Raw genomic sequence first — 27,808 nt, 5'->3', positions numbered from 1 at the left:
TTCGAATGCCGTCGAAGTGATACTAGTATTTGGAGCGCTCAGGTTCATTTAGGGTCGGTTGGTTTCATATTTCCCTTTCGTGTCACCTGTGAAAACATACACAGACAATGAATCGACAGCAAGTTCTGAATTGCAGTTTTTCATCGTGGTACACTAACTTTATAGAGCACACAATTGAGAGGTACGTACGCATTGATAGTGAATGTAAGTGCGACTTCGAAAGGTGTCGCTCAGTAATGCTTTTCATTGTACGCATGTAGAACCTCTTTTGCCTCGTCTCTAGCCAGATAGAATTTCCGAGCTGTCCAGTCAACTCAAAAGATTCGGTATCTGTCTGTTAAACAAAACAATTTTTTAGCTTTTGAATGTTACTAGGTTCTAGAATAGACTGAAATAATCGAGTTTTATTATGTTGCACCGTTGAGTGAGCCTGGCTTTTGGTTGAGAAGAGTGTAAATTTATCCTTTCTTAAAAGTCTATCGTACTATTCGTAGTTAGATGATTTACTTCGGATACTTGTAAGTGACCGAATTCAGGGAGGTGACCGAATACTGGGACTCTTGCCCTTAACTAACTTAGTTTGATAATAGAACCTCTATCTAGTCTACCGTACCAGATTTCTATCTGGATTTATTTATTTATTATTATTATTTTGTGTGTGTGTGTTTGTGTGTGATATCAATGACAATCAATGAGTGTCATTTTAATTGCTATCAACATGATCAATGTAAACAGTGTGCATAACATTTCCAAGCATGCTAAAGTGCAGTTTACCACCAATTCAAGTTGCCTTTGGAAATTACCAGAGTAAAATCAAACAAAATGTAACGTGTCGTTAGATACAGTGGACTCCCATTTGCAATATGAAGTCCTCGGGACTGGCAGTTTTCTTTCATTAACATATCAACATTACGTTATAACCGGGTCCGAACAAATAAACAATAAAAATATTTAGAATGGATAATGTTGTGGTCCTTATTTTTAGAAATTTTACTTCGTTGTAACCGGAATTTCGTTATAACCGTGTTCGTTATAATGAGAGTGAACTGTATTTTCCCAAGAGAAGAAAGTTATGAAATTTAGATTTGGGTATGACCAATGTCATTCACTGTTTTGCCAGTAAACAAGCTTTGAAATGAAGTGTAAACGACAGTCGTAAAACACAGCCCTGCTTAGTCAAATCTCAACTTGCATGAATTTGACTTTACACAATAGAATTGATAAATGTTGACCAATGGTAAATCCATCCGCGTAAAATTTTCTTTGACCAAGATACTCACTCGGGCGAGGTTGACTATATTTCCGCTTAGAACCTTTATTCACACTGAAGTGTGTATAAATGGGAATTGGCCTTGTTGAACTAGCCTTGGAGAGATTGAGAGAGAATGAGCTGCAAAGAATTTGAGAACATGCCATAGATTGTCACACTGATTTTTTATATATTGCAATATATGAAGTACTTCTTTTACAATCCTTTCGACAGTGAGATCATCAAGTTGCCACAGTCTTTCATCGACTACCTTCATGCCGATGGCATCTACCTCCCTCGCAGGTATTTGAAGCTTCTCCACGATGAAATATGTGTAGTATGTTTCATGCACGTAAAAAGGACACAAAATTTTGCACTTCATGCAAAGAAGCAAAATAAAACACAATGACAGATATTGTTTGCAGCATGAGCGAAATTTCTGCAAATTATATTTCAAGCCTTGCATAAATCTCATCTATCACTTTAAACTATGCATTGTGTATGTTATCAAGGGGAAAAGTGTTGTTTTCAGATGCACACTTAAGTTTTGTTGTCGGTTTCAAGAAATCAGTCACTTCCTATGTGTATCCTTGCAACATTGTATGTTTATTAGTATGTTTTTGCAGAATCACAAAAAAAAAAAGTTGGAAAAGCTGTCTTATTTCCAGAAAGTGATTATATTGATGATTTAACATTGAGGTTTCATTCATATTTTTTTACAAGAAATGCGAAATATTCACCATTGAATGGGCACCAGAGCTTTTACTGACTCTTTTGAAATGTTGCCTAAATATGTCAAATTATCATCTCCATGACAATGATGGACTGCTCGGAATGAAAAAACAATACAGGTACCTGTAATTTCAGAGTGTTTGCTCAGTAGTTGCTATCTCCAGACATTGGGCAAAATGAGGAAACTGCTTAATGTATTTGATTTCCTTCTTTTTTCTCTAACCCTCTTTAACTTCTAGTAAAGACGAACTCCAGTGCCAGCAAAATACGAGGGAGGAGCCTTGCAAGAATGTAAGATTATTTATGTGTAGTGGTCGTCAATTGATGCATGCAACAGACAATTGCAAATGAAACTTCCACTTTGAAGATCAATCCCTTTCGATAAGATGTTGATAGCAACTCATTTGATACTTTTTTAAGGTGGGTAGTTTGAGAGAAATTGTTATTGTCAAACTGTTCAAAGTTTATAACTGAGAGTATGTCATTTATTACGAATGTTTTGAATAATGCAGCTTTTATGTTGCCCAATTTTCCTTTGTTAGAAGTCAGCAAGAGCCTGTTCAGACCAATGAGAGGTAAAACATTACATGCTATAGGTATCACAAATCAAATTTTTGTTTTTTATTGCTGTCTCTCTGTTTTCTAGTTTCTCTCTTCTGTAAATCTGCCCTGTTGTCACAAGGTGTCATGTATTCATTCAGCGATATACTACAAAGTGACTTTATTGGTCAGGTTAACACTCTAAACAATACGAAGTTTCAGCCATTACCAAGATAGTAAGGAGTGCTTACTTAAAGGGGATGGCTAGTAACTGATCAGTGGGAATCAGTGGGAATGCTGGGGGATGATTGTTCCAATCCTTGTGGGATTCATTTAAGAGCACATTATATATCTATTGTTGTGTGAAAATTATTTGCTTCAGAATGGTCTCATATTCAAGTAATGTGCAGTTTAATGTTTCCAGGTTTCCAGGTACAGTGACGGGGCGATCGTTAACGGGAAACTGCACATTACTTGAATATGAGACCATTCTGAAGCAAATAATTTTCACACAACAATAGATATATAATGTACTCTTAAATAAATCCCACAAGGATTGGAACAGTCATCCCCCAGCATTCCCACTGATTCCCACTGATCAGTTTAATACTAGCCATCCCCTTTAACACTTTCCTTGTGCATGTACTTTGTTCTCATGGTGTGACTTCTGAAATGACAGGGTAGCAGTGTAAGACTATGATGTGTTAAAGGAATGTCTTAATTGAGAGTGTCTCTCTGATTAAAATTCATGGTTGCATGTTACATGGTGTCTATAGCATCCATTGTTAATTTTTATTGCTCTTTTCTGTTGTATAGGCACCCTCGTTTCCAGAGCTGCAAGTGAAGGTAGAGAGAGCCATAAAGCAGCTAGGAGGGGCTGTGTTTCCCAAACTCAACTGGAGCGCACCACGGGTGAGTCACTTAGGATCATCCCAGGCCTAATCAAGGGGCTTCTAACATGTTGAGGACGAGATGATTCTGATGTTACGTGCATGTCTCGTAGACCCCAGCCTGAGTATATTCGGGACTAGCTTTTCAACAGGTTAAGATTATAGGTGAATAATAGTGATTTTTGCAGACTCATTATGGACAGCACATTTTTTGTGTTTTTTTTTTTGTTTGTTTTTGTTTAGATGAAAGACAACATTGTGTTTTCAGGTTAAACAATGTGGTGGGCAGATAGATCAGACATTATGCGGATGGCTGGCAGAGAGTTGCAGTTTGGATATTTCATGTCACTTTCTATCCATGATCCTTTTGTAGTTTAATACAATTGTATTTTATAATATCAGTCATAGTGAACAAAGTCATACATATTGGCAAATTTATTTCATCCTTTCTTTGAAATCATTCTGCTGTCCATGTTGAATACAGGTTGGACTCTCATAGATTTATTTAAAGCCAAGGCCAGGAAGCTTCCTCTTTCTGGTTAGTCAATGATTTGCTCTTATGCAACACATACAAAGAATGTACCTCTCAGTTTGGTTGATTGCTTATCATGTGACATGCAGTTATAAGTTCCATTGCACACTGTCATCAATGTCATCTGTGCAATTTTGTTTGGGCAAAAATGGATATCACAAGGCAGTTATGATGTTACCAATTTCCATTGACTCCCGCGTTTAACTCTTGATTGACTCAAAATTTTTGTTCCATTGCACGGCTCTGATGTTGATGTCACAGTAAACAAACCTTTGCCACAGGCACTCAACAGTTACAAGTGTGCTTACAAGCCCGCATATTGTCAATCATTTTACTCTCAACAACTTCAACTGATCGGTGTATAATTGGTGTATGTTGTTCATTTACATATGGACAACTGGACTCACTGTGACTGTGCTACTCATTGCTTTTTATCATGAATAATGGTTCTCATTTCTGTGCTAAATTCAAGAATCTGTGTGGACCACATCTGTTGACGTCCGAGGTGTCGCATAAGACAAAAAGTGTATATGGTCTTTACCTGTGCAGTGGAACAAGATTTTGCACCTGCTTAAATATGAGGCGAGAGGCGCAGTATTCAACTCGACTTTGCCTCCTTGAATAGAGCACCCTCATCTTTTGCCTTGTGCAAAATCTTGTACCATTGCACTTGTGACTATTTACTGTTTGTATATTATTGAATGGACATTGTAATTCTAAATCCCGTCTAACTGCATGTTTGTTGAGTTTGTTTGATTTTTTTTTTCTATGATGTTCTGGATGATAGGATGCATCATGGATTGCCTTTGGAAACTCTCTCAAGTGTCAAACCTTCAACGACATCATCCTCCTTCTCAAGAGCTCAGACTTTGTCACACATGACCTCACTCAACCGTGAGTACTGGCACTGTGTGTGTGTGTGTGTGTGTGTGTGTGTGTGTGTTTGCATGTAAGATTAGACAAATGGGATGCTGAAAGTTTTATATAACAGACATAGAGTATAAAGAAAGGTGTAGAAGTTTATGATTTCATTTGTTTTTGCCTGTAGAAACTTCTATGCAAATTGGAAGACAGTCATCACCGTATATCCCCTATTGATTTGTACTTTAAAAATTGACTGATATTATTATATAGTTTCAAAACATTTTCCCTCTTAAAGTCATCTTTATCAGGCTATTATAAGACTAGAAGTATTTGAAGGAAAGGATGTATAACCAGTAAGTTTAATTTATTTCATTTTTTTAAAGGAAATTTAGTGAAGATTGGGTACAATTCTTATTCCATTGGGGACTTGATGACATCATCACCTCTGCCAATTCCAGTTTGTATTTGTGACTTCTTGTCACTGCTTTATCAAAACTCGTGCAGAGAACAGTACAATTCCATAATTTTCATATCTTAATGAATGTAGAACCAATTTTGAACTTTGAAACTATTGTTATCTTTGTAGATTTTATTCCATTAAATCAAAGCCAATCTGAATGAGGTGTGGAACTGCTTGTTATCACAGTTGTATCACAATTGTATCTGTATAAAAATGGTATTTTGGGATTACAGAGCTGTCATTGGTAGTCATTTCCCACAATATTCTTCAGCAGATTTTGTTCGAATTTGCATCTGAGGTATATCATGGAAAAACCTACTTTCCTATTGTTCATTGTGGCAGTGTCCTCCATGAGATGACTTTCTAATACCGTATCTCCCAAAAAAATTTTAAACGGGACCCTCCGCAATGATAACTTTGAAAATAGTGAATCAATTAAAATACTATTTCAGGGTATGAAACTATAACTCATTGCCCACATCTTACAGAAAACCCATTTGATTTGCTTCAGTGGTCAAAGAGAGATGAGGAATTTTGTAGAGCATATCAGGAATCTCTTCTCTCCAAGTTCTGTCCATTGTGTTCACACATTAATATGCAGTTCCAAGAGCATCCAAGTGCTACACTTGGAAGAATCAGACTCATGACATGCTTTACAACAATCATTATTTCTCTGTGACCACGTAACGAAATTGAATAGGGTTTTCTGCAAAATAAAGCTAAGATGTTGTATTTTAAGACCTTGAAGTAGTATCTAGACAGTTTAATCATATTGGTAGTTATCAATATGAAAATCTGATTGTAATTTTTTGGGGGGACATACTTTACAGCAATTGTACATTGCAAAAAAATGTGAGTTTTGGAAGGTTTGTTTGTGTGCTCTGTACAAACTACATTATTGAATGAATGGATTTTAAAAAAATCTTACCAGAGGTACAGTTGTAAACTATGGGTAGGAAAAGACACTTATGTAGATTTTGATGCTGCTACCCTCATTTTTTATTCTTATACTTGGGTCATAGGTCACCCTGACCAGGTGCACTGGTGAATGTAATAAATTGCTTGATATTCTTTTAACCCGTTGAGGACGAGTGCCGAATATACTCGGGCAGGTGTCTATAGGAAATATGTGTTATAGCGAAATCAAACCATCCTCAACGGGTTAATATCAGTAAAACTTTGTTGATCAATCCAAGTTCCTGTGGTTTTTGGTTATACTGCCCCCTGTGTTCAGACCTTTACAGGCAACTGCATCACTTTTCTGGTGTGCACTCAAGTAATTGCTAGGAAGATGTACCCTGGGAGTATCTAGTCCTATACAATGGTGTACCTTGTGTGTGTATGTGTACGTTCTTGTTATGGCGGCCTCAGTGTTCTGATTTTAGACCTCAGGTAAAGTGTTCCAGATATTCCATCTCAGTCGATGTATATTAGAAGCATTCTTGTTTGAAATTGAAAAAAGAATCATCTTAAAATGATCTTAAAGGTAGATTCTTATTTCTATTGATTTTGACCTGAAATTTGATATGGTATTTGTTTTTGTTTTTTCTAAATCGCTTCTGTTGCCCTAGCTAAACTTCACCCATGTATTCACATTGTTTGTTTGTTTGTTTGTTATTTTTTTCAGAAATTCATGGGTGTCTTCATTATGCATATCAGCCTTAGTATGATTCATGTTGCTATGATACATCAATATTACACTGAGGCATTTCATTATTAAGTTAGTTATGGCTACTGTGGTGCATTCTATGCAGAAAATACTTGAGTGATTTAATGCAGGCAAACTATAAGCCATATTTCCCATTTATCTTCCAACTAGGTTTGAGACATGTAGTGAGGAGGACACAGCTGCTGGTCAAGTGCAATATGAGGTAAGTATCACTGGAATAATCATACAATCTGACCTCAGTTCTCCGGCCATCATGATTCAGGATCTCACTGTTATCAAAAAATGGACTTGCACACAGTTGTCTTCTCACTTTCATTGCCAAGTACTATTGGTTGCTAGAAGGAACTTAGACCAAGAAAAAGGTGTATTTCCACTCATATTCCATTTAAGTTCCATATGTCTTGAATTATGAAACATGTAAATATCATCTAAATGATCATAATGAGTATTATAGTAACAGCACCTTATGGACACTTCCAACACAACTTGCTTTAACCCATTGAGGACGGACTGATTTTGCTACAACACACATTTCCCATAGACACCTGCCTGAGTTACATGTACATACTCGGGGACTTGTCCTCAACGGGTTAATAAAAGTGTCATTCTTGAGCATATTTTGCTTATCTGGATGTATCACTTACCCAGATGAGCACCAGTCCCGACATGGCTGGATAATCGAGGTTAGACTGTGTCTTTGATATAACTCAATAACTGTCAAGCTGATGTGTCAAGTCAAATCTTACAAGCATGCTGTGAATGTCATGCTTTTAGGTTTTTTTTTTTTTTTTACAAGGAACTGTCATAGTGGCAATAAAGCTTTTAAAATGAGACCTGTACTGTTTACTGAATTTTGCTTGCGCAAACTTACATGTTGGCTTGAATATGGTCATACTGTACGGTTTGTAAAGTCAACCCTGGACATCTCTTGTGAATTGGCAAGCTTTCTGCATGCTCAAGGAGAATGAAAGCCAAATATGTTGTGCATTGAGTGAATGCAGCAGCATTAGCAAAACATGTCAGTGAAAGTTTGAAGAAAATTAGACAATCTGTTCCAAAAGTTATGACTTTGTATAGTTTGAAACTGCCATTACTGCATGAAAAGACTGCAATGTTTTTGCATTACATGTGGATGTTGATGAAAAGTTAAAGAAAATTCAATATTTTTCACTTTTCTAGCATAGTGAAAGAGCACTTGACTCCCCTCTGTCATTATTCAGGGAGAATAATATTGTAGTCTAACCAGATTGCTCCAGTTACTATGTGGGATCTTTTTTGGGTTTATATTCGCGGACACTTCACTCATGCTCACAGCGATCAGACCACATCTCCATATCACACTGAGTCGACATCATTAATTCACAAGCGACAAGAAAAGGGCGTGCGTGCGAAGAAACTTTATTACCGTACTCACCAATCTGGAGAGTTTGTCTGCCACGGTGTATAACTGTTATTGCCGCACGAAGAGCTGATACACAGCGTAAGCAATACACAACAAAGCACAGGGAGACACACCATGGACCACGTCCGCCTCTGTGGAGAGTCAGCTAAGAACTGCTTGCTCACACTGCCCGAGCGACTCTTAAGGTCATGGAGTCACCGCACGCCCCCTACATCCTACAATGTACCAGAGACACCTAGTTCCAGTGTTTTAAACTCATTTCATTACAATATTACCCATAATATAATGTATGTCAGAAAAAAAAATGGAATTTAGTGGAATTCTCTTAATATTTCATTCAGTTATATCATTGTCCTTATATGAGGTCACAAACTATAGAATCTTCTCATACAGGGATGGCTGCTGTAAAACTAATAATGCATAACTTTTTGAGTAGATTGTGTAATCATTTTTGCCAAATTTTCATTGATATGTTGTACTAATATTGCTGCATTCAGTCATTGCACATGTATATTTGGGTTTTATTCCCCTTTCATTGCGCCATTGTACAATCATAGAGGAAATATAGGAGCCATGATTCTGTCCAAGATGTGTTCTCTATGTATAATGTTTTCTTAACATGTTCTGTACATTTTCAGTTGGTTTTAAGAAGATGGAAAGAAATTGTGCCATCGATGGAGTTCCGTGTGTTTGTCGCAAATCAGGAAGTAGTAGGTAAGTGAAGATTTACCATAGGGTCTTTATCATTATATCTTTTTCTTCTGCTTCTTTGTTGTTGTTGTTTTTTTCTGTGTATATCTTTCTTTCCTTACATCTCTAAAACTTTTATTTACTGCTCTATGTTTGTACTGCTCATTGCAGCTGTTTATAGAACTATTGTTTTTTTTTTTTTTAATTGCATGCATTTTGGAAAAAAGTCAAATGGCTAATTTTGCATTCATCCCAGAGACAACATTGAATACCTAAGGATGCTGTGATAGTAAGGAAATACTGTAGAGGCTGTTGAATTGATAATTTCTGCCTGTGTGTGAGAGAACATGCACATTTCCTTCCTAATTTTTTTTTTTTTTTTGTGTGTGTGCAGAGTTTACCCATCTATAAAGGGTTTATCACTTTGCATTATTGAGAATATTATCTTTACACCCATATCACCCTATTCAGTGGAGACAGTATGTAATTTATGAGTTGCTTTCGTGGTGTTATGATTCTAGTAGTATATAAAGCACATATTGTTATCTTCTTATTTCTTCTCAGCCATTTCACAGAGAGACATTTCCAGTTTCTTTCCCTGTATCCCACCCATGGAGAATGACCTGACATATGAAATTGTCAACTTCCATGACAGATATGTCTCATGTTCATTCCCAGACGCCCATTGTAAGTTTCTCTTTGTTGTTTGTTTGTTGTTGTTGTTACCTCCATCCATGTGCAAAATAACCCAAGAAGTTGCAAACGGATTGAGATGAAACTTACATAATAGCCTGAAAATGACACAAGGAACAGATGATTAAATTTTGGTAGTGATCTAGGAATTTTTATGGATTTTATGAAGGATTTTTTATATTTTGGCAGGTAGGGTCAATGAACTTGAGTGTTCAAACTGCGCATGTTTTTTAGGTTTGCATACAGGCATGAAAGTGTGTACTCTAGTTTCTGCTAGGGCGAGACACGCCGCGCAGCTGGAATATGATGGCATAACAAAAGGCTTCTATACAATTTACTAAGAAATGGGCGATGTTCAAAATACATGCATGTTGGTGGAAATCAGTACGGAATGGTAAGATGAGTGGTAGAAATGAGCTGCTTGGTGGAGGTCTGTGCTCTCAGAGTGCTTGTCTAGTTGTTGTTGTTGTCACCATGTTATGTATAATCACAGAACAATGTGAAAGGGTGGAGAGAGGGACAGGAGACTGCTTGGTGGTATGAAAACATTGAGACTGGATAGAGAGACTGACATGTCCTACAAAACAAGTTTTCCTGTGCTGGGGCTATAATTTACAATGATATTCCTTACAGCCCACCGAGTCGGTATTTTGCTGATAAATGTGTGACATACCTATCCCCCAAAACAATGCAAGATTTGCTTGGATAATCACATTGATGATTAAGGGGGGGGGGGGGCAAGAGATAACCTGCAAAGGATTTAATTTACTTCTTAGCTCCATTTACCCAGCAAGGAAAACTGGTGCAAAGCTGGCCTTGGGCTTGCCTATATTTTGGTGTAAACACTCTGGGCTCAAACGGGGTCCAAATTCATCACGGGAGATCCTGTGTGATGTCAGTTTATGTGTGCCTGCAAACCACACACATTCTGGATGTTTGATAATGGTTCCTCTTTCTGCAAATATTTGTTAAGCATACAGACTGTACTAATATTGAAACTGAGAGATGATTTGTGACAACAAAATCAGTTATTCTTCAGTGCAGAAAACTTTGTTGTTTAACTGTGGGTACTAAGGAAGTGGGTTATGCAGGCACATTTCCAGCTCAACACCAGTGTGAAAATTATATTAGTACTTTACTGTCCTATGCACTTGTCTCATATGTTTAAAACAAATTTCAGCAGTTGCCATAAGTGGATCGACTCTACACCCACCACCTAAAAAAAAATTCCTTATTTACATGGAGAGTAGCACTTCAACAAAATGATTTCATTTTGGGCAGCCCTAAATTGTAGGTGTGAACACACAAATTGTGTGCTCGAGTACCGCAGTTTACACCAGTCTTGGGCAGCCCAGCAGTGTGAATATGGTCTAATTACTCCTCTGCTTTATTGTAACCTGCACAAGGTCTATGGAAATGATAGAAATAGTGTCAGAGTCCAGGCATTCATGATAAATATCTCTTAAAATGATATTTCTCAATGTTAACCTACTATGAAGTGCCAAATTAAGCCAAATTGGAACACAAGTTTTTGCTGAAAGCAATGATTGATTAAATCTGAGTTAGACACCTGGTAATATTCTGAAGATCCAATTTGTTTATGTATATTTTTGAAATAAGTTCCTCTCTCTCTCTTTCTTCTTGACCTAGATGTGTTTGATGTCTTCAGAAAAAGTGAGGTGAGTAAAATGTTTGAAGAGAGCAAACCTGATTTTGTGCAATGCAATAACTGTTGCGTAAAGTAGCGGATTGAAAAAGTAATGAATGTTCACATTGCTGTCAAGTGAGACTTGTGCCTTTTGTGCATGAAACCTTTCATTAGCAGTAGACATAGAGATTTCTAAGTGCCTCTTGTCATTGCTTTTAGTATTATATGGAGATTGCTTGGATAATCCTGCTCCAAAACAATAACTATTTCTGCAGGAAATCTACTTAGAAGCAAGGATATCCCATGCAACAAATCTTGTATGTGCTTTCACTGCATTACTTGGAATATGATCCACAAAACATGGGCATATTTTTTTTTGCCAAAATAATACATTTTTCTTCATTAGTGTCTCAAAATGATGGCTTAATCCAGACTGAAACTTGAGAGTTGACATGCCTTACATGAGAGCTGTTTCCTAAAGAGATGGCTGTTAGGACAGTCTTACAGAAGAAATCCACTGCAAAACTTTATTGATTTCATAACAAAGAGAGAGAAAAAAAATTCCTGTAGCACAGTGCAAATATGATCTAAATCAGATAAGAAACTTCTTAACCAGTCATTATCAATATTCAAATCAGCAAGTTGATGATGACATGCTCTCACAATGTCTTGTTCATTTGATATACAGAAATGATAAAAAAATCTAATTTTTCAGCTGTATAAAATATAAAACTTGTGTGAAACCACCCAAAATAAAAGGGAATTAATGTTTACCCTGATGTATGTTGGTATGAATATTTACTTGGTTGCAACCTGAATTTCGTTATAACTGTGTTCGTTAGAACGAGAGTGCATTGTAGCTTAAGTGCGCTGGGTGGATGACCTTGTTGCTACAAACTGTGTGACCCCCTCTAAAAATAACTCATGAAGTACACTTTCCCCACAGAGTGCTTGAATGTTCCAGCTTTGGCACAGTACATTATGGTATGCATTGGATTGATTTGCTTTGGTTTGTGTTTGGGCGATCAAATTCGGCCTAAGTGCATTGAATAAAGCGTCAGGTAGTTGTGTCATTTCAATCATTCCTCCTTTGTTGCTCAAACTTTTAGGGGGAATACCTCATCCTTGATTTCAACCCTTTCAACGAGGTGACAGACCCTCTCCTCTTCACGTGGACAGAGCTGCGTGGTGCGAGGGACGGCTTGCCCCAGTATGCGGGCGACTGTCAATTTCGCTGCATCCAGGAGGAGGCGGGGGTACAGCCCAGTGCTTACCTGGCATACTCCATGCCGACCGACTTCGTTGACCTGACAACGGGCACAGACGCTGCCAAGTTGGTCGACTTTCTCAAGATGGTGAGTGAAAGTTGTCTTGTGGAGTCATTGGTCTTGTTTTCCTTTCTTGTGCTGAGCATCACACACGTACTAGAAGGAAGGATGATATGTCAAATTAGAGAATTGGTATTGACACTTTGTAGATGTATTGTGATGATCACTGTGACCAGCTCTGAATTAAAGGGGAATTCAAGTTTTGGTTTGAAGTGTGTGCAGGTTCAAAGCTTGGTATGCTGCTGTTTTGGTTGCACAACAATATTGCTCACTCTTTACCTTATGCAATTCATAGAAAGGCAAGTTGAGACAGCGTGAATGGTCTGCTGTTGGTTGCAGTATAAAAAAGTGGCATCCCTGAAATATTGTTTTGATTGGTGACATTTAATGGCAAACTAGATGAAGCTTGAAATGTTGCATCTGTTTTAGTACTCTTATTTTGTGCAACGCATGGCACCCCCAAACTCTGAGGGAGCCAATATATTGGTTTTAATGAAGAGAGGGAAAAGATGAAGAGTATTATTGTGTTGTTTGAAGTTTGATAATATGTGACTCTGCATCATAAAACCAACAGAAAGTTGGCACACACATGTTTAATTAAAGGCACATTCTGGAAGAGCAGACTCTAAGCATTTAAGTGGGGACCGTCTCAACCTGTTGAGGATGAGTCCCGAGTATACTTGGGCAAGTGTCTTTTCAGGGCTCGACCTTAGCGGGAGCCCGGGGACCATTGGCTCCCCAGAATCGCTACGGGCTCCCTAGAAATGTATGAAAAAAGCCCGGCTGGCTCCTCAAGTTTTTTTTTGCCGTATAGCCTCACGTTTCAACACAGAATTTAGTTTATGTACCATACACACTCACACTATCATTTAATTGACGAGCGCGAGCGGCCCCGGCGCGTGCAGCGAAGTTACAATGTATTATCCCTGCAATTGCAATATAGACTATGCGCACACGCAATTCGCTGCTTGCGTACTGTGTACACCGAACGGAACTTCGCGCGCCTGAATCCCTGTCGCCTACGGACCCTGGATGTTTACATCGATCGCCGTGGTATCCCTATGTGTGTGGCCGGCTGGGGAGCGTGAGTAAGCTACACACTGTAGCCAGCTGAAACAGTACCTTATTTCGTTTTGAGCCGGGGTAGAAGCGCTCTGTTGTGCAATATCTGCTTCTTTTTCTCTACTTCTTCCGCTTTTCCCTTGCCTCCCAAGTACGAAATGATTTTTAGAGTGTTGTGTGTGTGTTTTTGTAACGTTATTGCATCATTTTCTGCAAGGAAGAGGTGAGTTTCTGTTCGTGTATTGATGTGTACTGCAGTATGTGCAGGTGAAAGGCGTTCGAGCTTTATTTCCCGCGAGTATCGTGGAAACTCGATGTATTTCTAGGCCTATTGAGGGAGATCTCATATAACAGAATACTTATAACAAAATATTTTCCGGTCAAAATAAATTAATTTCCTTTGTTTTGTATCGTTTCTTGACGATCCCAAGGATCTCGTCGCAATACCGAGTTTCCGATGTGTATAAATTTTCGCGTAGCTTTTGGTGCTGCAAACTTTTGCTAGGGCCTTATCCTACTACTAAACATATCGTTCCATTTCTGTCGTTTCTCACACCTCGTTTGGTGCGATTTCTTCCATTTTATATCACTTTATCCGTTCTCTTTATACTTTGAAATATTTAAACATAATTCTTTCAAGTGTCTCGCACTGTTATTTTCGTAACGGCGATTTCTCCGATTTGCAGCAATACTTTTTCAAATCGAAGCGACGTGTGTTGTCTTCTCTAAATATTTGTGTTGTTGGGAGGTGTTGATACGTTGTATTTGTTATTTATTTTCCTCGGTGTTTATCTCGAGGGACTATGCATGTTTCTTAATGTTGATAGGAAAAGGCTAAAATGATCTGAGTGATGTCTAATGGTGATGAAAACTATGCTGGTATAAAAAGACGCCTTACTGTGAATGCTGAGCGTACGTGCCTTTCGTTTTATTTCACTTTCCTCTTATTCTTCTTTCCCCCTTCACACTCATCTTCCCCCTCCAAAGAATGATTAAAAAAAGAAATTACATACACCTCACAACAAAAAGATCCACGATCTACCAACCTTTGTAAAGTTAAATCTAAATGTTCGATATCAGCAAAGAATAAGGGGAAAGCACGAATGACAATAAATTAGAGCGAAGAGATTGTGAAATACTGAATACATGCAGTCTCTGCGGCTCAAAGAAACTTGACACCCAACCATCTCCCCTTGTGGAAATTTCCACAAAAGCAGGTGCCACACCCAGGTGCGTGCCAGACGAAAGAATGCGCGCGCTGGTATGGAATAAACAGCGTGTAAATATCCTGGAAATATCGATCGAAGAACCAGCTCATTAGTTGAATTAAAGGAATCACTGCAAAGATATCGTGATTCTATAACCTTTCTTTTGGCGTATAGTAGGAAACATCAAACAGTCGAATATAGTAAATAGGTAAGGTGAAATTTGCGTTGTGATTGGTTGGATAGCATCACGTGATTGTGCAAAAATTTTGTTATAGTGGCACGACTGTGCCACTATAACGCTTGTGACATTGCGTGCCTACGCTTTATGTACGAAGAGATTCGCGCAAGGCCTAGGGAGGACCGCCGAGGGACGTAGTAAGACAAGGCCAAGCATTTCAACGTATGCGCGTGTTGAGCTCTGAATGTAGGAGTTAATAAGCGAGTCTGCTCTGTGATGTGCAATACGCATACACGGCTGTACTAGCGTATCGCACGCTGTGTACGTAAACTATGGTAGGTTGCGGTTAACTCTGCGTACAACAAGTGCAGTGCCGGCAGTACGGTGAGTCTTGTTAGATCTAAATTAGGGCCTAGACCTATGGAAATGCATGTAGATCGAGGAACCTATTTACAATAACAATTAGTGCATGTTCTATTGATGCACCAGTACTGGACTATAGAACTCCAAATACTAAATTATCCCTCGTGCAGTTCTATTCACCTCGGCCTGCGGCCTGGTGAAACAAAACAGCACTCGGGATAATTTAGTATTTGTCGTTCTCTAATCCAGTATAGTGCATCATAGAGCATGCACTATCTGTATAATAGTGTACTTAATCGAATATATTATGTTCCCTGAAAAATAAAAAAAGGATCGATTAATCAGTCAATTAAAAAGGCAATCACAGAAATACTTAAAAGGTCTCGTATGCCCAGACAAATTCACTACGAGTAGGTCCAATGAGATGCAGTCATCACCTGGTTAGACAGAAAAATCATGACAATTGACAATTTCAGTTCATGCTCATCATAACTGCTTATTATTTTTCAAAGTTTTGGCTATCAGCATTCGTTCGTAGGTGTTTTTTGTTTGTTTGTTTTGTATGTTTTTTCCTCATGAAAGACGTAATGACTTCTTCGTACGGTAAACTGCATGTTTACCATAAACAAGCCATTCAGCTCAGCTATGGCGCATTCGATCCATCGAACTTGCAGTAACCTCTTAGGCTGGAGCACATGGCGCATTCCTTTAAACTTGAAAGTGAAACCACGTGTTTGCACAGTGGCGCAACCACACACAGCACGGCATTTTGCGATCATCGTTATAGCAGACTTTCCGATTCCAGTCAGGGTAAAAGAAATTGGAATAAGTTCGGAAAATACTGATGTTTAAAATCCAGTACAATGAAAAAGCCTGAAAACAAGGTATGATTATGTTTTATAGTACACAATAGTTGGAAACACCAAACAGAGTTTTGCATTCGCTCACACAGAAGCTTTCTTGAGAAGATGAAAGCATTCCCCCTCCCCTGCTAGATAGTGGAAGCTTCCATAACCAGCCCAACAAGTTTCTGGAGGTACATACACATGTAGTCCATGGGCCAAGAGCCGAAAAATGGGTTGTTGGTACCACCCGAGGTGGCAAAACCTTTTTGGTGTCATTTTGTTTGTCGGACATAGATACGCTTATCAAGCTATGATAGCATTTCCAAATGAGTAGCTTAGTCATAATAAATGAATTTTTAACCAATTTGGTCTCGTTTTTATATCCCTATACTTCTGAATCGAAACTAACCGCTATACAAATACGAGCACTGCCTTCTGTATGTCCACAGGTGTTCTGTTGTAAACGCGGTGCGCTTAGTCTTCATTCAAGGCAGCGAAGGGAATATCCAAAGGGTTATGATGTCCACAGCTGTCACGCGGTGCGCTTAGTCTTTATCTAGAACAATGTACCGTTATCATATCTAAAGTTCCTAAGAAAAGGGATTATCTATACTGTTTTTATACCACCCTCTCAACAAATACATCAGTTTTAAACAAAAATCACTCTGTTCATTTACAACATCATTAATTATAATGTATTGTAGTGTACCGGTACATTGTTTTTGCATAATCTTTCGTTGTTGGATGGAAATAAAGCGACAGCGGCGTGGTATTAGCGTTTTCAACCCAGCGTTTTCACCGGAAAATGATAAATAATTGAAAAAGACGCTAAAATTCACGAGAAATTGCTTTTTTGTTGTTGTTGTTTTTAGATAAAGGGATATACACTGTATCATAAGCTTTGGATATTCCCTTCGCCGTCTTGAATATTAGACTAAGCGCTGTGGACATCATAACCCTTGGATATTCCCTTCGCTGCCTTGAATAAAGACTAAGCGCACCGCGTTTACAACAGAACACCTGTGAACATACAGAAGACAGTGCTCTTCTTTGTATAGCGGTTGGTCTCGATTCAGAAGTACAGGGATATAACAACGAAACCAAATTGGTTTAAAATTCATTTACTATGACTAAGCTACTCATTTGGAAATGCTATCATAGCTTGATAAGCATATCTATGCCCGACAAACAAAATGACACCAAAAAGGTATTGCCACCTCAGATGGTACCAATATCTGGCCTGGCCCATGGACTAATGTGCTTGTACACATGCATTGCGAGAAAGCAATCAATCAACGCTGAACATTGCATAGTTTGGATTCTTTATCGTGCTGGTGACCAGCTCGATACTTCGGCATGTGTCGTAATTTTATGTTTAGAGTCTGTAAGCCTTATATTTTTTCATTTTTGAAGCGCCATGAGCACTGAAAAGTGGACCTGTGCGCTATACAAGTAGCCACTATTATTATTATTATTATTATTATTATTATTATTATTGTTATTATTATTATTATCATTATAAGTCGACGAGTTTAATTCAAAATAGCAAAAAGAGGGAGATGGAAAAAAACTACGAATTCTGGTGGAAAAATACAGATTTTTTAGCTGCTGACTACGGATTTGTGCTTCCAAAGCTTGGCAGCTCTGCTGATCAATCAACATGATTGTGGCGTGACATGAATGTTTCTAACCTAGACCTTGCAGCTAAAAAAAGAAGAACCGAGAAAGAAAGACAATATGAACAGACCAGGGTAAGAAATTACAGAAGGGAATGAGAGAGGGACCACACAAAACACCTACACACACACACACACGCAGGTGCATGGCAGGCACAGGCACACACACACACACACGCACACACACACATTTTGACTGTGCTAAAACCCGTTAGAGACTAAGAACAAGGTATCTCAGGCTTGTGTCTATGGAGAAATGCATGTTATATCTAAATGAAATCTTCTCCACCAGGTTAATACATGTAATAGACCTCTACTGCTGATTATGACTGAGGGAAACGTGGCTCCCTAAAACTCAATTTGGCTCCCTAAAAAGGTCCCTGAGGAGCCCGGCTGGCTTCCTAGAAAAAAAGTTAAGGTCAAGCCCTGCTTTTGGAAATGCATGTTGCAGTAAAATCTGCCCGTCCACAACCGTTTAACCTGTTTAGATAACGGATTTGTGATGCACGGTCACATATATTGTTTGAAGGATTGTATGGTGAAGTCGATAAATAAGAGAGGTTTGTGGTAATACCATTGGTGTATTAAACTGCAAACCTCTTTTTATCAAGAATTTGATCGGTTTATTATAATGCAAAGTTTTCTTTGCCCTGTCTCCTCAGTAGTACTTATCTAAAAATACATGTTAAAGAATGGGTTAAATCTTTGTTGTACTCTGTTTGCCGATTTGCACACACGCAAGAGCGCTTCCTTTGTTGATTGGCACAGATTCTGGGGGGGGGGGGGGAAGAATGAATAGAAATTACCTGATCTCCCTAATCCGTATTGTGTCATGTTGATATATGCCTGTTTGACTGAGGTGCTACTTTAGGAGTAAGTTTGCTAATTCATAACCAGGTCAGGTTAACTGCTGATGAAAAAGCCAGCTAAGTAATGCCACATGTTTGGGCTCCTAAAGGGTTAAAGGTACTGTTTAACTTTGTGAGCAGTGATTTAAAAAATGTTCGAGATATAACATTTAATGCATATGTGTAGGTCAGTTGTATCACAAAACATCCAACCGTGTAAAAATTTTGCAGTGAAGTCTAAAATACAAGGAGATATCACTATTTTTCTATATAACCCATAACTGTAGACAATTTAGTCTAGAAACATTTTTGTTATAACTATTGTTCACATTTTGTCTGTATAACAATACTTAACATTAATTACACCAATTCAAATTTTTACATTGGTTGTTTCTATCCCCAACTCATATTTTAGAACTATTTTGAAGCCCTAATGCTGGGTTTTTGTTTCATCTGCAAATAGCAAATTATGCCTTTAAGTTAGCCTTTCTCAGAGGAAAATCCACCCTGAAAATCAGTTTGTGGGAAAAGAAGCAGACAAATTAGAAGAAAAGGACAGTGAAAGTTTGAGCAGAAAGCTTAGTTATGATTTGTTAGGTGATCCGAGTATCCTCTCGGATCACCTTCTGTATCTGTACGGATTCTTTCTTCTTCTTTCTTTCTTTCTGGACAAAAGTTGTGTTTCGATTAGCTCAGAAAGTACTCTTTCTATCAATGCCAAAATTATACCATATATGTATCGTGTCCCAAAGACGACAAATCAAGTAAAATCATTGTGATCAGTCGACCGTGACGTCACTATGACGTCATTATATGAAAACATATTCTCAATCATATCTCATTAATGGAATGGAATTTTTCAATGAAATTTACGTCACAAAAAATTCAAGTTATGCGCATTCTACTCATCTTCTCAAAATTCATATTTCTCTTAAAACGTGCGCGTATGCGCGCGTTGAAATATTTGTATGCTCGAATCGAGCTCAAATTTTTTTTGCACACGTTTCAGACCATTTGGAACATTTTTTGAAAAATTGAAAAAATTGGACGGACGCGTACGCGCGCGCACATATACGCACGCACAGCTCATATGAAATAGAAATTTCCCGTTTTTTCACTCTTATCGAATGCCTGAAATATCAAGGAATATTTCTACCAAGTTTCAAGTCAATCCGACTCAATATGCCGTCATACAGGCCCGTCAAAGTTGAAATTCCGCGCGCGCGTCAATGGCGATATACATTGCAACAATGCCAAAAAACCGCCAATTTTAACCCCGATTTTACTCGTCAGGATGGACGGTGACCCCCATTTTCTTTACATATTCTAAAAGCTGATGAGTTGTACATGTTATTTCATGGGTTGGCGAAGCTGGAAAAATGATTAAAAGATATCAAATTTCTTAATAAAGTAAAAAAAGTAAATTTTCAAAATGACGTCATCAAATTTCAAGTTCACTCAAGCGTATCTCACTTATTTTTTGTTGATTTTCGTCCAAATTTCAATATGTTGTAGCTTATTAAATGTTCTTTCAGTCATATATTAACAATATTTTGATTGGATGACGGCATCACCTTGTAAAAAGGGATTGAAAGTAACATTGTCAAATTTGACCAGTTTACGTGTTATCTCTATGGGAGTGCAGTTTTTCTGGAAATGAAAACTGACATGACTATCTTTATCGAGCACTAGCTCACTTATGCTTAGGTGAATTTCTCCCATATTTTAGTATGTTGTAGCTGAGACTTTGGGCTATCGTCAGTGTGCCCTTCGTTTTTTCATACGGAGTCGGCATCACGTCCAAAAACTTGGTTGAAATTAAAGCTTATCTTCGATGTATTGAAATATTTCTTTCTTTCTGCAACTTTCTTTGCAATAACTCTAGAAAAACATACCCTATCACCACCATATTTTGCACATGTTTAGTTCATGTCACGTACATTATTTCATAAAATAACAACTACTTCATCAGACGCCATCTTGGGTATGTAAATTAGGGTGAAAGGTCATAAATGTTTCATCCTGTATCTTGGTAAATACATGTCCTATCTTTCCCATATTTTGCACACGTAAAGACTATGTTACAAGGGTCATTTCACAAAATAACCACTTTTTGCTCAGATGTCATCTTCTCTGTGCAAAGTGGGGTCAAAGGTCATATGTACTTCTTTCTTTATCTTCGTTGTGACGTGCTATGTCTATGGGAGGGGATTTCTCTAGATGTGAAAATTGACATGATTGTCTTTATCGAGCACTAACTCACTTACCCTTCGGTGAATTCCTCCCAGATTTTAATATGCTGTAGCTGAAACTTTGCGCTATCGTACGCGAGCCCTTTGTCTTCAAATGGTGTCGGGATCACGTCCAAAAACGTGGTTGAAATTCAAGCTTATCTTCGATGTATTGAAATATTTCTTTCTTTTTCCAACTTTCTTCGCAATAACTCAAGAAAAACAGCCCCTATGACCCCCATATTTTGCACATATTTAGTTCATGTTACGTACATTATTTCATAAAATAACAACTACTTGATCGGACACCATCTTGTGTATGTAAATTAGGGTCAAAGGTCATAAATGTTTCATCCTGTATCTTGGTGAATACATGTCTTATCTTTCCCATATTTTGCACACGCAAAGACCATGTTACAAGAATCATTTCACAAAATATCTACTTTTTGCTCAGATGCCATCTTGGGGGTGCAAAGTGGGGTCAAAGGTCAAATATATTTCATTCTGTATCTTCGATAGTGTATACGGAATTCGGTACCCAAGATGGCAGGTCTGACTCCCTTTTCTAAATGAGAATCCAAATATCACACGGCCAATGTCTCTAAACACAGATGAAACCTTTATGGTCATGCCTATTGCGATCAGGACTCGAATCATTGATTAAAAAAAAAAAAAAAAAAAAAAATCGGATCACCTAATTTGTCAGTCTTGACAAATTCCGAGTCTAGTTAAATTTGTGATCATTCAAACACAATTGGCAATTCTTTGATGTCACATGTGAACTCTATCCCCATTTGCTCTGTACTATAAAATAAGATTTTGTCAACCTTTTTTCTTCTTTTTTTTCTGGAGAATCTCTGCACACACCCACACACAAAATAGGGGTGGTGACTGTGTTTTATCATCAGTGATGAAACTTGAGAAATTTTAAGGAATTTTATGGGCAAATGGAAGGTCAGCTCACATGCTGCATCACAGAGTTGACAATTTGTGCTTGATTGATCAAAACTTTAAAAATCATAACTTGCTTAGTTTTGATTAGAATTTGATCAGAGCTTTGCTGTCCTGTTACTCTCATTTTTCTGCTTATATTCATATAAACTGATTTTCAGGGTGAAACTATCCTGTAAAGGCTACCAAGCTGGTTTCAGTGCAGATGAGTGAGAAGGAAGCCACACATAGACCACAAGCTGAGCATGACAGCATGTTGGCCTTTAAGATCTGAAAATATTGATCAGTATTCATGACTCGGGGGGGGGGGGGGGGAGCATTTTCTGGCACACCACTCCTACTGAATAATTCAGATTAATACTAGGTTGTAGGAAAAGAAACATCCATAAATTGTAATGAATTACAGAAACAGTCTATCATGAGATTTACCCATCAGCCATCAGTGTGAAAAATGCACCATGCATTAGCTTCTTTGAACAGCTCTCAACTGATTGGTCATAACTTCCACAGTCAGCACTTCAGTGGCGTAAGATAAATCCATACAGGTCTCCATAGACCCTCCCACTCACTCAGGCTTGCTCCTTATCAGTGGTCTTGCATGGTTACCCCTTGCTTGTAATTATCGTAGCAAGATGGCCTTGACAGTCTCCATTTAGGAATAGAAACAGGCAAACGAGGGTGTGCTTTCTTCTATTTTATGAGTTTTGTTACAGTAGACACTATCTAAAAGGGTTTTGAATCCTTTCATTTGCAGTGAGGAGGAGGATTATGGGGATTAGTTGGACCTTGATATGATGGGAGTTAGGTATTTATCATGCCCAAAATCACTCTTGGAAAAGCTTGGTAAGAGTATTTACTTGTTACCTGTTCTCTCTCTCTTTTTTTTTTGGCTGTAAATCTCATACAATATACATGTATTTCACTCATAAGCAGAGATTATGCACTATTTGTGATGAGCTTTAACTCTAAGGCCCGAATTCACGAAGGTGGTACAAATGAAACCATGGTTTAAACCATGGACGAAAACCATGGAGCGTCAAGTGTCGCATGGAATATTTTGTAACAAAATCAGTCATTTTGTCAATGAAATGGTTATTTTGTGTAATGAAATCACATGTTGTAACTAAATGAACATTTCGTCCATGAAATGGTAAGTTTGTCGATGAAATGACCAATTTCATAACAAAATATTCCGTGTGACACTTGGCGCTCCATGGTTTTTGTCCATGGTTTAAACCATGGTTTCATTTGTACCACCTTCATGAATTCGGGCCTTAATGTCTGCCTCATTGCAATTAGTTTCCAGTCTCAAGATAAGACTATGAGAAGGCACTGAGGCATGTTGTTTTGTATTCCGATCCTTCCACTGACTCAATCAATGTTTGTTACATATCAGTATCACTGGCTTTACAGCAAAGGGGTGATCTATGATGTCACTTACTGACGTGGTATCTGAAAAGCCACAAACCGTACATATGGTTTGCATGTGTGTGCTTGTCTTGCCCTCAGCTCTCTATACAGATTTCTATCATACAGTCCCTTATTTCACTACATCTCGTTGCCCAGCCTGCTATTAAAGGGATCGTATAGTTTGGTTGAGACCTAATTTCAGGTTTCTAACATTTTTTGGTGAGATAATGAGAAACCTCTTATAAAATATGAAAGAGCATGTAATTCCATGAGAAATTCAACGTTTATTTGATGAAAATTGGTTTTGAAATGGCTGAGATATGCAAACAGAGCAATTCTAATAAAGTGTGGGACCCATCTTTTATGTTTTTGGATGTTTCAGTCATCCCAAACCCAATTTTCATCAAATAAACTCTGAATCTCTTAAAATGGCATGCTCTGTACTATTTCATAAGTGTTTTCTTGGTATCTCGCAAAACGTTAAAAGCCCAATTCTCATCTCCACCAATACTGTACCATCCCTTTAAAGCTTTAATTCACTTCTCCACTTTAGGCTTTCCTCTTATCTCCTATCACTTCCTCTCCCCTTGTTTCCTTTGTTCCTTACTTTCCTTTTCTACCCAAGGCAGGCTTGATCTGTCCTTTTCGGATTCTCTCACCACCTCCCAGCTCCCAGGTCTGTGCTGTCTTTTGTCGCTCAAATCGCCATTGTGTCTGAGCAATGGATCAAGGACATAGAATGCTGTAAGAGTGGACATTTTCGTGGGGTGAAAATGTTCTTGCATTTTGCGCTACCAGGGAAGCTAGTGCAAAAATGAATGCATGTAAAATATTTTTGCTTGTTATGTGGACCACTATGTAATGTCGTGATTCCGCATAATTAAAGACTCACAAAATTAAATTTACTTGGCCGAACTTATAGAAAAGATTGGGTGGGAGTGGTGAAAGTGAGAAATGGGGGCAATATTGCCTGTGTGCTTGTTAGTATTGTGTGCAGGACTTGGAGCTTCACAATTACAGTAAACTACTTATTGCCACATTCAAGGTGTATGTATATATATTTCTATTTTTTTTTTGGTGGTCAGTTTGACTTTAGAAAACGAGTAATCACTTTAAATTAACAATGAGGTCTTTCAGTCAGTACCCCCTCAGCTGTGGAACGATCTACCTGAATGTTTAAATCAAACTAACTCAACAGAAAACTTTAAATCTGTATTATTTGTTCATTCAATAATATCATCCCTTTGCATGTACAGCTGGTAGATTGTCACAGTATATATGTCTGACCATTCTGAAACTGTACCTCCTTCTTTTGTTTCTCATTTTAATGTAATAATGCTGCATGAAATTTGTGAAGAATAATAATGATGATACACTATAATGATAATAATAACAATAACAATTATTATCATCATTATTATTATTGTTGTTGTTGTTGTTGCTGCTGCTGTTATCATCATCATTATTATTGTTATTCATCCATTCATTCATTTATATGTGTGTTCATCGCATTTTTTCTTAACTTATCTATTCCTTTTATGCAGGAGGGCCAAAAACAGCAGGGTGACTCTTCAGATGAGGATGGCCAGAGATGACCACTGAGGATGTCCATCACTCCAACCACTGTGAGTGACCCTCTCCAGCTGTGTGGCCAGCAGAAATATCCAGCCATCCACTGCCCTTTGCTGTTTGACTTCCAGCTGACCACTGGCCTGGACCAAGCCAGGGTATCTGGGGGTTACAGATGTAGGCCGAGTCTCAAATGGCTAAAGACCATTTACTCCGCCTTACATTGGTGAAAGGTAGCAAGTGGCAAAGCATTCATATCTTCAGCTATCTTTGTTTTTGATTGGAGTCGTTATGTTCTACCTTAAAGGAACTGTACAGTTCTGGTTGAGGTGAGGATTTAGCTTTTAACGTTTTGTGAGATATTCAGAAACCACTCTATGAGATGTCAAAGAGCATGCAATTCTGAGGGGTATCAAAAGTTTATTTGATGAAAATCTGTTTTGAAATGGCTGAGATATCCAAAAACATGGTGAAACAAAGAGATCCTAATAAAAGGCGTGGCCCATCGCCTTTTATTGTTATCACTTTTGTGGATATCTCAGCCATTTGAAAACCAATTTTCATCAAATAAACGTTGAATCCTTCTTAAAATTACATGCTCTTTCGTATTTTGTAAGAGGTTTCTCATTATCTCATGAAGGAATGTTATAAACCTGATTCCCCACCTCAACCAGTACTGTACAGTCCCTTTAATATCAAGTTTTGCAAAGAAGCACTGTATCCACTTAATAGAGATGCAGGGTATCTATGTCAAAATGTTGTAATATTGCACTAATGCCAGTGTGGATGACAGATTACATTGTGATAACTCACAAGAATTGACACTTTAACAACTTGCTTCCCTTGCCACAAGTAGGGCATTACCATCTTTTACTGTATAAGCCATATATTAAGCGAGTCTAATTTTTCATGAGTCGGGACTTCCCAACTGTTTCATGAGTGGTTCAATTCGCGATAGTAGAGTACGACACTGAATGGAGAAATGTGTGCATCCATGTCGCATTCATGTTGGGATCAGAGTTGATGTTTTTGTGTGTTTTTAAATTTGCGAATAGCACTCAACTCACAAAATTCGGGAAAAGTAAAACCTAGCGAAATATTCAGCATATACAATATTTCATAAAGGGAATAGGAGTCTGGCGCTGAAGCATAAAACAAACAGCCTTAAAAAGGAGGAGGTGTGTTTACCCCATTATGATATCCTACCTAGCACCCGCTGTCGTGTCATCTGAGTTGCCCTCGTGATAAGACTTGTTAAGACGTTCCATTTTTTCCCTGACACTTAATGATCAATTGCAGTCACAGAGGGGCCAAAAGGCAATACTCCAAGGAAATAATGTCATTAATCTGAATAACATCTATCATTTTGTCATGAGATTTCAGGGGTGTGCAAAAAATAGGTCGACTTCTTCTAGTATTGTTAATACCACTTGGATCATGGAACTCTGCACGCATCCTTTAGAAACAAAATCCTGGATCCATTACCACTACCAATTCATCACCTTTTTTGTTCTCAAAATTTGATAAGTTTCATTCATTTCCTTTCTCTTTCCCCCAATGATGTTACTGAAAAAAAGAAAAAAAAAAGATGCTGGCTAAACTATAGCCTTTCTAGTGAGGGTAATAAACTGTGCTGAATTGAATATCCAATCATTACCTCCGCCAAGTGAGGAGGTTATGTTTTCGTTACCGTTGGTTTGTTCATTTGTTTGTCCGTGTGCAAAATAACTCAAAAAGTACAGAACGGATTTGGATGAAACTTGCAGGAAAGGTTAAGAATGACACAAGTAACAAATTATTAACTTTTGGTGGTGATCCGAGAATTTTGGGGGAATTTATGAAGGATTTTTGATATTTTGACAGGTAGGGTCAATGAACTTGGGAGTTCAGGCTGCACGTATTTGAGGATTGCATCCGCGCACTAAAGTGCGTGCTCTAGTTTCTGCTAGGGCGAGGCGCGCCGTGCAGCTGAGGGTTTATGACGTAACAAAGGCTTCTATATTGGGAAATCGGGCGACTTTTAGCACACAATGCTACTGTATAAGTACGTATGGGTGGAAATCACTGATATCTCTATGGAAGAACAAGATCAGTGGTGAAAATGATTTGCATGCTTGGCGGAGGTCTGCGCTCTCAGAGTGCTTCTCTAGTTGTAAATGTTGCAATTTTTAAGTATGATAGAAAGATGATGATTCATGCTCCTTAAGATATTAAACAGAGGGGGATCAGGATGTGATCTGTGATTTATTTATCTAGTACATCATTGCCAAACAATTGAAGAATTGCAGTCAACATTGACAGGAAACCGGAGGAAATAAAATCATCGGAAGAACTCTGAATGGGATGCAATGGTCCATGTCAAATGATTTCATGAGAAGTGTTGTGCTGTATATTGTACAGTACAATATTCATGCAGTTGCATATGCGTGGCTGAACATTCTGAATCATTTTTTTTTTTTTGCTTTATATGCAAAGTTATGCCCTCTGTTAGCCTTATTCCAGCAGTGTAAGTAGGGGAAACTCAAATAAAGGTGCTTTATCGATCCTATAAATTGTTTCTTGCCTCTTTAGTACAGACTACTGGTATATCACACTTACTGGTCCTTGTAATATCCTAACCCTTTGTACCTTGGGTAACGTATTCAAGATTAAAGCTAAAAAAAAGAAAAGAAATGAAACAAATGAAAATAATACATGGCAAAATATTGTGATGCTTGCTGTTTCTTGTAGTGAATGAACACTGAAGTAGACTTATTTGTATCAGCACAGA

The 27,808-nt window shown here is 38.0% G+C and overlaps 1 protein-coding gene across 1 annotated transcript; it reads left to right on the top strand.

The window, feature by feature from the left end:
- The first annotated feature begins 27 nt into the window (after positions 1-27).
- On the top strand, positions 28-27,578 carry LOC140246031 (translation initiation factor eIF2 assembly protein-like). The gene is made up of 11 exons (XM_072325478.1): positions 28-181; positions 1,484-1,552; positions 2,221-2,272; positions 3,338-3,433; positions 4,731-4,837; positions 7,087-7,138; positions 8,977-9,052; positions 9,593-9,715; positions 11,372-11,400; positions 12,479-12,724; positions 25,014-27,578. The coding sequence occupies exons 1-11, from the start codon at positions 108-110 to the stop codon at positions 25,062-25,064; spliced, it is 975 nt and encodes a 324-aa protein (XP_072181579.1). The 5' UTR covers positions 28-107; the 3' UTR covers positions 25,065-27,578.
- Positions 27,579-27,808: the final 230 nt, after the last annotated feature.

This window comes from Diadema setosum, chromosome 2, assembly GCF_964275005.1.
Source record: "Diadema setosum chromosome 2, eeDiaSeto1, whole genome shotgun sequence".
Lineage (NCBI taxonomy): Eukaryota > Metazoa > Echinodermata > Echinoidea > Diadematoida > Diadematidae > Diadema > Diadema setosum.
This window is presented reverse-complemented; position numbering and strand designations above follow the sequence as displayed.

Excerpts from the sequence above, each read along its gene's own strand:
- LOC140246031 (XM_072325478.1), top strand. The coding sequence starts at position 108 with ATGAATCGACAGCAAGTTCTGAATTGCAGTTTTTCATCGTGGTACACT. Across the intron at positions 2,273-3,337 it reads GGGAGGAGCCTTGCAAGAAT|GCACCCTCGTTTCCAGAGCT; the intron begins GTAAGATTATTT and ends TCTGTTGTATAG. Across the intron at positions 3,434-4,730 it reads TCAACTGGAGCGCACCACGG|GATGCATCATGGATTGCCTT; the intron begins GTGAGTCACTTA and ends TCTGGATGATAG.